This window comes from Ranitomeya variabilis, chromosome 7 (assembly GCF_051348905.1).
Source record: "Ranitomeya variabilis isolate aRanVar5 chromosome 7, aRanVar5.hap1, whole genome shotgun sequence".
NCBI classification, from domain to species: domain Eukaryota; kingdom Metazoa; phylum Chordata; class Amphibia; order Anura; family Dendrobatidae; genus Ranitomeya; species Ranitomeya variabilis.
The window spans coordinates 236,719,921-236,733,679 of NC_135238.1; the positions used below are offsets into that span (position 1 = coordinate 236,719,921).

The window sequence follows — 13,759 nt, forward strand, 5'->3', positions numbered from 1 at the left end:
GATAACAACTCTGATGGTTGGAGGAGGAGGATGAGGAGGAGGAAGAGGAGGAGGAGGGGGAAGGCTTCTTTACTGTGACATCCAGATGTGTTCCCTTGTAATCAGGGTAGAAATCCTTCCCCACTCCACGCCTTTTCAGATATCGTCTCCATCATAGTAATTACGGTAATTAAAAAGAAAGTTACAGAAGCTCTCATTACACAACATGTAAGCTTTATGTGCTGAAAGCTGATAAGTGCATTACTAATATCCCAGCAGGTCATCTCCATCTGTGTCCGGCTGAGGAGTCCGCTCTGTGGTTACAGTGCTCTTGTGACATTCCTGGTGGTTGTGTGTCCCTGGTGTTCAGTACTTTGTGTCTCGTGTGTTGTTACATTGTTTAATTCTGTGGTTACTGATATTTATAAATATCATGAGGATTACATTGTATGGAGGTGAGAAAGTGGGAACAAGGCACTGAGCTGAAGATGTTGCAGATATTCAAACCCTTAAGGCTACGTTCACACAATGAGTTTTTAGTGAGTTTTTGATGCTGCGTATTTTTGAAAAAAATGCAAGTAACCTATATTACTTAATGGGTGCAGAAAATTTGCAACATCAAATACCAAAATCCCAATAGCGAAACTCTGATGATCCAATATCTGCTGGACCAACGTGATGCTAATGCCCCAATCTATCAGCCTCTTTGCTGCCTGTGTACTTGCTTCCCCCCTCTATAAGTCAGCAGCAGCCTCTCCTCCCTTCTGACCATCTTCTTAGTGGGATGTCTGCTGTCCTCCTGTACATTGTCATAAACTTCCTAAGTCACCGAAAATCTTATATTGAGTAACAAAGTAACTGAACACACAATAAACAGGAGAGGAGAGAATAAAAAAGCGATGAGGGGAGAGGAGGTGAGGAAGAGAGGAAGGAGGAAAGATGAGAGGAGTAGAGATGAGGTGGAGAGGAGAGATTTGGGTAGAGGAGGATGGGAGAGGAGGAGATGAGAGAGGAGGAGAGGAGAGAGGAGGATAGGTGGAGAGATGAGGAGAGATGAGAAGGAGAGGAGGAAAGATGAGTAGAGGAGTAGAGATGAGGAGAGAAGAGATGAGGAGAGATGAGGAGGAGAGGAGAGATGAGGAGGAGAGGAGAGATGAGGAGGAGAGGAGAGATGAGGAGGAGAGGAGAGATGAGGAGGAGAGGAGAGATGAGGAGAGGAGAGATGAGGAGGAGAGGAGAGATGAGGAGGAGAGGAGAGATGAGGAGGAGAGATGAGGAGGAGAGGAGAGATGAGGAGGGGAGATGAGGAGGAGAGGAGAGATGAGGAGAGGAGAGATGAGGAGAGATGAGGAGGAGAGGAGAGATGAGGAGGAGAGGAGAGATGAGGAGGAGAGGAGAGATGAGGAGGAGAGGAGAGATGAGGAGGAGAGGAGAGATGAGGAGAGGAGAGATGAGGAGGAGAGGAGAGATGAGGAGAGGAGAGATGAGGAGGAGAGGAGAGATGAGATGAGGAGGAGAGGAGAGATGAGGAGGAGAGATGAGGAGGAGAGGAGAGATGAGGAGGGGAGATGAGGAGGAGAGGAGAGATGAGGAGAGGAGAGATGAGGAGGAGAGGAGAGATGAGTAGAGGAGAGATGAGGAGGAGAGGAGAGATAAGGGGAGAGGAGGAAAGATGAGTAGAGCAGTAGAGATGAGGGGAGAGAAGAGATGAGGGGAGAGGAGAGAGGAGGGGAAAGGAGGAGAGATGAGGACGAGAGATGGGATGGAGAGGAGAGATGAGGGGAGATGAGGGGAGATGAGGAGGAGAGGGGAGATGAGGAGGAGAGGGGAGATGAGGAGGAGAGGGGAGATGAGGAGGAGAGGAGAGATGAGGAGGAGAGGAGAGATGAGGAGGAGAGGAGAGATGAGGAGGAGAGGAGAGATGAGAAGGAGAGATGAGAAAGAGAGATGAGGAGAGATGAGGGGAGATGAGGAAGGGAGGAGGGGAGATGTTGCTGCAGATTCAGGGCTCCTGCTGTGAGAGGGGAGGAGGAGCCGATGTAGGGAATCATCCTGTTCTTATTCTTGGTCTTATACGGTTCCTCTTTTGCTGAGTAGGCTGAAGAAGAGCTGCTAAAATCCCAGAAAGTGTTTGAGGAAATGAATATTGACTTACAGGAGGAGCTGCCTTCATTATGGAATAGGTACGTAGAAATGTGTAATACAGGAGAGTCTGGCTCTGCCCAAACCTAACTGCTAGTGATGAGGGTGCTCGTTACGAGTTTTCTGAGCATGCTCGGGTGTTCTCCGAGTATCTTGGGCGTGCTTGTAGATTATGTTTGAGCCCCTGCAGCTGCATGATTTGTAGCTGCTAGACAGCCTGAATACATGCAGGGATTGCCTGTTTGCTAGAGAATCCCCACATGTATTCAGGCTGTCTAGCAGCCACAAATTATGCAGCTGCAGGGACACAGACATAATATACGAGCACGCCCAAGATACTCGGAGATCACCCGATCGTGCTCGGAAAACTCGTAACGAGCACACTCGCTCATTACTAACCGCTCCTCCTGACACCCCCCGGTAGCCAGCCTGCGGAGCTGTATGGTGGGGTATTCACCTGTCTTGCTGCTTTATTTTACTTCTGGTAACAAACCCTCGGCTGTGCGGACGGCGTGTGTGGGGGGGAAGGCGGTGGGTGCAGTTTGAATATATGGGGGTGCAGCCCACAGGACGGGGCACGGCTTCAGGTGATCTTCTGGTTGTGGAGTAAAATGTCTCATTTCTGCTTTCAGGGGAAATTGCAATGATTGTTTGTGTTTTCTTTGGCAGCCGTGTTGGTTTTTATGTCAACACATTCCAGAGTATTGCTGGGCTGGAGGAGAACTTCCATAAAGAGATGAGTAAGGTGAGACCCCGAGCTTAGATGTCCCCCACGCCAGACATCCATGTCCTTCCCTGCATACCCTGTACAGCAGGGTGCGAGCTGTGTGTCCGCCACTAAGATTGGGGGTTATAGTAACGTGTCCATAGACTGATGCAGTGTCCAGGAATAGGTGGGGTACAGCTGCCCCCCGAGGCTAGGACGTGACGTGGTAGCTGCATGCATTGCATTGCCTGTGTGTAGTTATGCTGGAGCAATTCTGCCCTATTTATAGGGAATCTGTCACCAGGCTTTTTATCCCTCACCTGAGATGAACATGATGCAGGGACAGAGACCCAGACTCCAGCGATTTAACACTTATTGAGCTGCTTACTTTGATAAAATCCCTGCTTTTTTCTGCTGCAGATCTACCAGCTCTCTGAATGCTGAGCTCTGTATTACCTCACCCACACCACTGATTGACAGCTGTATGTATACTGTGCATAGGCAGAAAGCTGCCAATCAGGGGGCAGGGTTATACAGAGCTAATGAATATGGAGGACTACTTGGCAGCAGGTTTACTAATCCTCTTGTGATCATCTACTGCTGATAAAACAGTGATTTTATCAAAATTACAGCAAGCAGCCCGGTAAGAGACACATCACTGGAATCAGTGTCCCTGCACCTGCACCTGCACCATGCTGCTTTCAGATTAGGTTGCAAAAAGCTGGTGACCGATAAAGATGACATCTCCAACACACATGAGATAACTCTTCTCAAATTGCCCCAGTCTGCACATCAAATCTCATAGAATCCTTGAATGTTAGATTTTGAAGGGTCATCTTGTCCAACCCCCGGCTCAATGCAGGATTCACTGAACCATCCCAGACAGATCTCTGTCCAGCCGCTGTGTGAAGACTTCCATTGAATGAGAACTCACCACCTCTCGTGGCCGCCTGTCCCACTCATTGATCGCCCTCACTGTCAAAAACTTTTTTCTAATATCTAATCTGTATCTTCTCCCATTCAGTTTCATTCCATTGCTTCTCGTCTTTCCTTGTGCAAATGAGAATACAGATGATCCTTCTACAATGTGACAGCTCTTGAGATATTTGTAGACATCTATTAAGTCTCCTCTCAGTCTTCTTTTTTGCAGCTAAACATTCCCAAATCCTGTAACTGTTCCTCATAGGACATGGTTTGCAGACCGGTCACCATTTTGGTCGCTCTTGTCTGAATTTGCTCCAGTTTGTTGATGTTTTTTTTAAAGTGTGAAGCCCAAAACTGGACACAGTGTCCAGATGAGGTCTGACCAAAAAGGAGTAGATGGGCAATAATGACTTCACGTGATCTAGACTCTATGCTTCTGTTAATACATCCCAGAATTGTATTTGCCTTTTTTGCTGCTGCATCACACTGTTGACTCATGTTCAGTCTGTGATCTATTAGTATGCCCAAGTCTTTTTCACATGTGCTGTTGCTTAGCCCTATTCCTCCCATTCTGTATATGCTTTTTCATTTTTATTGCCCAGATGTAGTACTTTGCATTTTTCCTTGTTAAAAACCATTCTGTTAGTTACTGCCCACGGCTCCAGTTTATTTATATCTTTTTGAATCCTCTCTCTCTCTTCTCTAGTGTTAGCTATCCCTCCTAGCTTTGTGTCATCAGCAAATTTAATCAGTTTACCCTCAATCTAAATCATTGATAAAGTTGTTGAACAATACAGGGCCCAGGATAGAGCCCTGTGGTACCCCACTTGAGACATTCTTCCCACTGGATGTGCAGCCATTTACGACCACTCTTTGGGTCCGATCACTAAGCCAGTTATGAATCCACCTAATAGTTGTCTTGTCCATTCCATACTTAGTCATTTTTTTCAATAAGGATGGTGTGAGATACTTTGTCAAATGCTTTGCTGAAGTCAAGATATACTATATCTACAGCATTTCCCTGATCCACCCAGTCAGTGATTCTGTCATAGAAGGAAATTAAGTTAGTCTGACATGACTTATTAGTTACAAACCCATGCTGACTGTGGTTAATCACTTCATTCTTATCCAGGTACTTACATACATGTTGTTTAATAATTTGTTCAAAGATCTTTCCTGGTATAGACATCAGACTCACCGGCCTATAGTTCTCTGGGTCCACCTTCTTCCCCTTTTTGAAGATAGGAACAACATTTGCTCTTATCCAGTCTTCTGGGACTTCTGTTTTTCAAGGATTTGCAAAGATTATGGAGAGTGGTTCAATTTTTTTTTCTGCTATCTCCTTCAGTACTCTGGGGTGTAATTCTTCTGGACCTGGAGACTTGAATTCATTTATGTTAGATAAGTGTTTCCTCACTATCTTTCTGTTTATAGATATCCTGGATTCTTCAATTCCTTTAATAGGACAGTGAAGATCAGTTGAAGTTACATTTCCTTTCTGAGAGAAAACAGATGCAAAATAGGAATTTATAAGTTCGGCCTTCTCAACATCCTTTCTTATCATTTCATCATTTTCGTCCTGTAAAAATCCTATAGCATCTTTGACTTTTCTTTTACTTTTGACATACCTCCAAAATCCTTTTTTATTGCTTTTGATGTCTATTGCAAGCCTTAATTCATTGTCAGCTTTAGATAATCTGATTCGTGCCCTGCAGGTTCTGCAGACAGCATTATATTCTTCTTTAGATATGCCTCCCTCTTTCCATTTGCTAAACATTTCTTTCTTCCTTTTTAGCATGTGTTTAAGTTCTGTGTTCATCCATCCTGGTTTCCTTAAATGCTTCCTATTCTTCCCTCTTTTCGGAATTGTTAACGATTGTGCTTTGAGAATCTCATTTTTCAAGATTTCCCAACCTTCCTGGACATTTTTGTCCTTAATGATATTCAGTCATTGGATCCCTCTGATTCTCTTTCTGAGTCCTTTCAAATCTGCCTTTCTGAAATCTAACCTTGATGTCTGAGTCTTCACAGGTCTGCGAAGTGAGAGGCCAGTGTGGAGGATGTAGTATTTCGAGATGTTTGTTTTTTTAATTTGAATTGCATTTTCTTATTACAAATTAACAAATTAACTTTAATTTTTGCAGCTACATCAAAACCTCAATGATGTCATGAAGACACTGGAGAATCAAGAGGGAAAACCTTCCACTAACGCCTTCACTGTGAAAGCCCAGCCTAGGTGAGTGTCGGCACTGGTGTCTGGAGACGGGTCTAATGGAGTGGCTGGTGCTATGCAAAAGAGCAATGTTCTGGAGGAGGCTCTGGTGCTGAGTCTGGAGGAGGCTCTGGTTCTGTGTCTGGAGGAGGCTCTGATGCAGGGTCTCTAGGAGGCTCTGGTGCTGGGTCTGGAGGAGGCTCTGGTGCTGGAGGAGGATCTGGTGCTGGGTCTGGAGGAGGTTCTGGTGCGGTGTCTGGAGGAGGCTCTGGTGCTGGGTCTGGAGGAGGCTCTGGTGTTGTGTCTGAAGGAGGCTCTGGTGCGGTGTCTGGGTGGGATTTGTGATTGGACCCCCGTAGTAATTGGTATAGAGTATTGCCTCATCCCCTGACTCTTCATTTTAGCGATTGTTGGGGGTCTTGGCTCATGGACCTCCAATGATAATGTCATCGGTCTTAGAAACCTTAAAGGTCTACATCCTTTTAAATCCACCCTTTCCCACTGGATTCTCATGGATGACGAGTCCTGCAGTCAGACGTCCCGTCTGTCACATTGTATCAGGTTCTGTCCTCCGCACTGAATCCACAAGGTTACATTTGTTCTTCGCTTTCTCCGGTTGCATAAGTCAGACGTGGGCGGCCGGCGACTGTCAGTCCATGAATCAGTCCCCGCACGTAATGTGCAGCTTCCATTGTATGACACCGCGGAGCCAGGGACGGAATATGGAGGGGACGTGACACAAGGAATCGGCCACAGGAGACGCTCAGTAAAATCCCATTTAAAGGGGATTTAAATGGCACAGATGGGACAACCCCCTTTAAAGATACTCACCTTTCTCTTAAAAGGGTATCCTAACTATTAACCCTTTCCACCTAGTCTCAGCATTCATTTTAGCTGGGAAATCCCACCTATTACTAGAAAGAGTGACTTAACCACATGGGAAGGAGACATATATAGTATTGGGCGGTCACGTGCGCCCCCCGCTCCATATGGAAGGGGCGGAGAGAGAAATGAAGGTGGCGACTGTTTTAGTAGCTTCCGTAGGCATGTTTGGACTGGAATCTCAAAAAGTGGCCATTCTACGGCAGATGTCCTGGTGGCGCAAATGATTGGGGTCCCAAATGTGTGACCCTTCTGAATCTACGTGCCATGTAATGCTGCAGCATGGCGCTACCACATGGGCATTTAGTGAGCAGATCCCTTTAATAGGTCCCAGCAGCAGGTCCCCCACAATGTGTTATCTGCAAGTGTGAACATTGGCCAAGACTGACATCCCCTTTAAAAGGTGCAAGTCCAGGTGGTCTCCGGGGGTCTGTCAGATGCTGCGCTTACAGCCTGTCCTTGTCCATGACCCCTATTTGGATCTTTGGGGGCAACTGCACATAATATATGGAGTTTTGGTGTCCGGAACTCGTTACATTAATTTGTTTAATTGTTTTAAGCTTTTACCGATCATTAAAGTAATTGCCCCCCTGCCCCTTCCAACAGAAAGAAAGCAAACCTGTTCTCCCGACTGAAACTAAAGAGGATCAGGTAGTGGCGGCGGCAGCATGGCGCGTTGTCGGGGCGTGAATCATTAATGTGTGTGATACATGTAATAATCTCCACTAATAACATCGTGTGTCGTCAGCCGGGATCCCCCGACCTCAGTCTTCATGTTCTCTGTGTACACGTCAATATAGGTTTTCCTTCTTTCTGCATGACCGTGTGCTGCCGCCCGTTACCTGTATATGGTGGTACATGGCGGTACACGGCGGTACAAGGCGGTACATGGCGGTACACGGTGGTACACGGCGGTACATGGCTGTACATGGAGGTGCACGGTGGTATACGGTGGTACATGATGGTACATGGTTTTACATGGTGGTACACAGCAGTACATAACGATACACAGTGGTACATGGCAGTACGTGGTGGAACACGGCAGTACGTGGTGGTACACGGCGGTACACAGTGGTACATGGTGGCACATGGCGATACACAGTGGTACATGGCGGTACATGGTGGTACATGGAGGTACACAGTGGTACATGGCGATACATGGTGGTACATGGTGGTACATGGTGGTACATGGCGATACATGGTGGTACATGGCGATACATGGTGGTACATAGCGGTACACAGTGATACATGGTGGTACACGGCAGTACATGGTGGTACATGGCGATACACGGTGGTACACGATGGTACATGGTGGTACACGGCAGTACTTAACGATACACGGTGGTGCACGGCGGTACATGGCGATACACGGTAGTACATGGTGGTACATGGTAGTACATAACGATACACGGCGGTATATGGCGATACACGGTGGTACACAGTGGTACATGGCGGTACATGGTGGTACATGGTGGTACACAGCGGTACACAGTGATACATGGTGGTACACGGCGGTACACAGTGGTACATGGCAGTACATGGTGGTACATGCTGGTACACGGTGGTACATGGCGGTACAAGGTGGTACATGGTGGTACACAGTGGTACATGGCAGTACAAGGTGGTACACGATGGTACATGGTGGTACACGGCAGTACTTAACGATACACGGCGGTACATGGTGGTACATGGTGGTACATGGCGGTACACGGTGGTACATGGCGGTACATGGTGGTACATGGCGGTACATGGTGGTACATGCTGGTACATGGCGGTACAAGGTGGTACATGGTGGTACACAGTGGTACATGGCAGTACAAGGTGGTACACGATGGTACATGGTGGTACACGGCAGTACTTAACGATACACGGCAGTACACGGTGGTACACGGCAGTACACGGTGGTACACGGCGGTACATGGTGGTACATGGTGGTACACAGCGGTACACAATGATACATGGTGGTACAGACTCTCGGCTCACTTCATCGAGGTGTGAGGCACAGGATGCCTCAGTGATGTCACTCATTCCTAGTGATCTGATAGGCTGGGATATGGAGTTCACGCACTCTACCATAATAGACCCCTCTTCCCTTCAGAGAGGGATCATAAAGAGGAGCGGATCAATACTGATAGTTTTATCTAAGTACAGTATCCTTTTAAGTTTATATAGCTCATAAAGGGTTTCATAAATTTACAAAGACATATGTGGCTTGTTTGGTTATAGCGCCACCCCTGTCCATAGGTTGCTACCGGTATTGCCGCTCAGCTCCATTGAAATAAATAAGGCTGAGCTGCAGTGCCACACACCACCTGTGGGCATCGGGAGCGCTGTTTGTGGAAGAAGGCAGCCATGTTTTTCTGATCCTGTACAATCCTGTAAAGTATCTTAGACCCCAATGCAAATAATACGAGGGGTCCCTCCTCATGCTGCTGTCCTCCTAGAGCTGACGGGACCATCAACCTCAATGGTGAGACAGTGCCCTATAGAATAACAGAAAATAACCCTTTAAATGCAGCTATAGAATAATGGGGGGCACATATGTGTATATTTATATGCGCCATTTGTTTGCAGTACATAATAACCCTTTAATGCCTGGTTTTCATTTTCTTGCATTTCTGCATGCTCCTGTAATCCTATAATGGTGATGATCAAGTCTGCACACGATGGTAAAATCAGGCCGTGTGCTGATCTACAAAGCCCCCCGGCTGTGAGCGGCCCCCGATACTTCTCTGCCTTGCTAACTTGCATGCTCCATATTCCCCTAGAGATCTGCAGAGGTTGGGGGGTGATACGGCACCTGGTAAATTCCCCCCTGCAATTAGGGTCTATGACGGGATCATCACAACTGATGGCTGAGACCTTCTGTGAAGGTCCAGGTCAGGGGTCCGTATGGCGTGAGCTCGCGTTTTACTTGTCCATGTTGTTTCCTCAGTGACTCCAGCCCTGCAAAGGTGAATAAGACTCCATCTTCTCCTCCGGATGGACCTCCTGCTGCAAGTACGGAGCCCAAGACCCCCAATCATGCCTCTGAGGAACCAGCTGCTGCCGCCTCCTTCTTAGTGGAAGCCCCATCTGTGGTTATATCTAAGTCGCCTTCTCAGGTATCTCAAGACCTAAAGAGTCCATTAGTAGAGTCAGTAGAAACGTCCCATATCTCATTGTGCAGAGACCGATAGTTGGGCCATGGACACCAAGATTGAAAACTGCCTCCATAAGTGAGATGGATGTCTGTCCAACCAACGAACCAAAGAGGTGGACACAAGTTATTATGATCTAGATAATTTTCCATGTGAAGTTGCTTAGAACATAGATATTTATGTAGGACTGACCACTTGGTTCTACATCTTGAAACCCTTGTCTTAAAGGGGAGGTCCATGGCCAGTTTTCAAGGGTTTCCACCCATGTCCTATAGATAGATGAGAACATTGGAGGTGTCTATGAATTTGGATCCCATCGATCCCCACAAAGAATCCATGATGTTCTGTAGAAGATCCAAACCATTTGGGAGCCATCAGAGATGTCCCCTTCACATAGCTTAGTCTATTGTGGGTGAGGAGTGATACAGGAGAGGTTTGGGTGGTCTACAAAGCACCAGGGTCTATTTGTGGTACTGATCATTGGAGTCTCAGCTCATAGGTGGCCCATTACTAAGATGTAAATGTTTCCAGTCCATCATTCTAATGTTCTCTTCTTCTGTCCTCCTCCATGAGCGTGTCCATGGACCATTGTAGGCGCAATCATGATCTCAAGCATTCTGTGTCTCATGTCAATGGTTGTGACCTTCAGGATTTCACTTGATTATCCCCAGTAATCAAGTTCTGACTCTTTGAGCTCTGACTTCTCCTTCTCTTGATGTCCTTCATCCTGCGCTGGTCACTGACTGACGTCTTCTAATGCTCTGCTGCTTCTGGAATCTGCTTTCCTCCAGACATTGTGTGGACTGTAGTGGATGGGTGGATCATATTCACAGGATCATAGATCTACACGGTGACCAGGGGAATCACACAATTCTTCTACCTCTGTCTTTTTTTATTGGATCCTCTGTGGCTCGTCTTAGTTAAGGGGGCGCTGCAGTAGGATGCGCTAAATCTATTAGGATGCGGTCTCCTCTGAATGAATTTGACGCATCTTTCAGCTACTTTGCTCCACCGCAAGAAATGTTACTCCAGTCACTGCAGGACTTGTCGGCCGAAATGGACCTCACTTTTTGGCAAAAAGAAAGGTGATTTGTTGGCCGTGCTTTGCCATGTTCCGTTTGGTAAGGCCTCTTTCACACTTCAGTCTTCTGGCGTCAGTCAAAATCCATTGTCACGACGGATCCATCAAAAATAGTGAAAAACGGAAACAACGGATCTGGTTTTTCATCCGTTTTTTTGACAGATCCGTTTTTTCATATCTCCAAATGGGAGGCTCCCAAACGTGATTTTCTACTGGAAAATAATGGAAACCTGTATATTGAGTGTTCTAACTCCCCATCTGTGAGAGGTTGTAGACGAGTGGCAGAAATGGAAGGAGTTCTAGCAAATATTGTGACCATCTATGCGGATTTTGCTTGTGAGGCCAATAGGCAGGCTGCTGGCACATTGAGGAATGAAGTGAAGCCATATGGCAGATTTATATAGATATGGGGCTGTCTGGCCAATTAGCTACTAAATACAGATTTGGAGCATACTCCGTGCAAAAAAACGGAATTCGTCGCTGGATTCTGTCATTTGACGGACAGTGACGGATCCTGCGCCCATAGGCTTCCATTCTAGCCAATGACGGACGTCGCTGGATCCATCGCTGTCCGACGCAGACAAAAAACGTTACTTTGTCCGTCCTCTCCAGACGATGGATAACCAAATTCCGGCTGATCCAGCGCACGACGGACGAAACGTGAGGCCATCCATGGTAATCTGTCGCTAATACAAGTCTATGAGAAAAAGACGGATCCAGGGGGCAAATTCGCTGCATCTGTTTTTTTCACAAAACGACGGATTTTGGCTGAAACAAAAAGACTGAAGAGTAAAAGAGGCGTAAGCTGTGCCACTTTTTAAAAAAACTAGCAGAGGTGGCCGGGACTGGTGTTAAAACGGCAAAAGTCTACATTTCCATAAGAAACTACGGTTTATACAATGTAACTAAAATAGTAATTCTATCTATCTATCTATCTATCTATCTATCTATCTATCTATCTATCATCTATCTATTATCTTTCTACCTATCTATTTATTATCTATCTATCTATCTATCTATCTATCTATCTATCTATCTATCTATCTATCTATCTATCTATCTATCATCTATCTATTATCTTTCTACCTATCTATTTATTATCTATCTATCTATCTATCTATCTATCTATCTATCTATCTATCTATCTATCTATCTATCTATCTATCTATCTATCTATCTATCCATCCATCCATCTATCTCTATGAGGTGTTTCTGTGTCCTTGCTGACAGTGATGCGGCGGCTGCCTTGGGTTGTGAAGGGCACAGGGCTTGGGGCATTTACTAATCTGCTGAGCACATTGTATGCGCTGCTGACTTCTTTTCTGCTTCTATATATCTCCAGAAATCCTAGTCTCTGCACCAATGCCCAGCAGTATAGGTCCTCAGGCCGGCAGACAGCAGGGTTGTGTATTACTGCACAGTAGCCAGCACTTACTAGTATCCCATGATGAAACATTGCAAAATAAGGAAGCTGCAGAAAGCGTATACTCCGGAGCTGTGAGGTCACAGCAGAGATGACACAGGGGATCACTGTGAGACAGACGGGAGTTACGATATTTGTAGGGATAATTTTTCTCAAATCCATAGGTAAATGTCAATCTTTCTGGAAGAGCAGCAGCGCCATCTGCTGGTACATTGCTGAGTTACAATGTATTACAAACAAAAAAATGCAATAAATTGTAACATATTAGTAAATTCTCTCCTTCTGACTGCTACATTGTACATGACATGAACCGTCCAGCATATAGAAACAAGTCCCCAGTCTGTGTGATTCCTGTGTCCATTTTCTTTCAGTTCTTGTGACTTTTTGGTCTTTGTGTCTGTATTGTCAGTGCATAATAATAATTGATATTTTTTATGCAAGGTTCATGCATTGCAGCGGTGAATGTCACCCGACATGTGATGAACCCTGAAGTTCTGTGTTTGATTTTTTTTTGCTAATTATATTTTTGTATATTTGTGTTTTCCCCCTTTTTCTTTTGGGTGGGGGGTCGTGTGGATTGTCTGTGCTGTTAATTACTTGCATGTAGCTGAGGAAAGGCCCTCCGGTTCCACCACCACCAAAACATACGCCCTCCAAGGACATCAAGCAGGAGAATATCATCGGTCTGTTTGATGACAGTTTTGTGCCCGACATAAGTGTGACCACTCCCTCACAGGTCAGCGGCTGCCGCCCACCCCCCAAATACTAACCCCTGCATGAGAACCCAGGAGGTGTCACTTGTGGAGAAGACCAGAGCGATGAGACCGGGGCAAACACAAAGTCCATCTAGATCTAATCATAGCAAGCAACTTTGTAAATCTAATGATATTACTATGTGTTATCCTCCAGTCACCTCCAGAGCTGCACTCACTGTTCTGCTTATACTATTCTGCTTATACTTGTCTTATACTCTAGTCACATCTAGAGCTGCAGTCAATATTCTGCAATTACATTATGTTTTATCCTCCAGTCACCTCCAGACCTGCAGTCACTATTCTACTACTACTTTCTGTCTTATTCTCCAGTCACCTCCAGAGCTGCACTCACTATTCTGCTTATACTTGTCTTATCCTCCAGTCACCTCCAGAGCTGCAGTCCTCGTTATTCCGGTTCTTGCTCAGATTCCGCCCACACGGTGTCCATCTCATCTGTTTCCCATGTTACGCTGTAATTTGATGTGTTGCATTCTGGGAGATGTAGTTTTTCCAGC

General features: G+C 46.0%; 1 protein-coding gene across 9 annotated transcripts in view; it reads left to right on the plus strand.

The window, feature by feature from the left end:
• The window catches only part of BIN1 (bridging integrator 1), a 145,936-nt gene that overhangs the window by 108,679 nt on the left and 23,498 nt on the right, over window positions 1-13,759 (plus strand). For 3 of the 9 annotated variants that reach the window (XM_077273252.1, XM_077273254.1, XM_077273258.1), the window contains exons 8-13: window positions 2,077-2,162; window positions 2,791-2,866; window positions 5,896-5,987; window positions 7,452-7,496; window positions 9,781-9,949; window positions 13,097-13,225. In XM_077273252.1, coding sequence (XP_077129367.1) covers window positions 2,077-2,162; window positions 2,791-2,866; window positions 5,896-5,987; window positions 7,452-7,496; window positions 9,781-9,949; window positions 13,097-13,225 — 597 coding nt within the window. The remainder of the gene's footprint in view (window positions 1-2,076; window positions 2,163-2,790; window positions 2,867-5,895; window positions 5,988-7,451; window positions 7,497-9,780; window positions 9,950-13,096; window positions 13,226-13,759) is intronic. The other 6 variants (XM_077273253.1, XM_077273256.1, XM_077273261.1 and 3 more) reach the window with 3 other exon arrangements.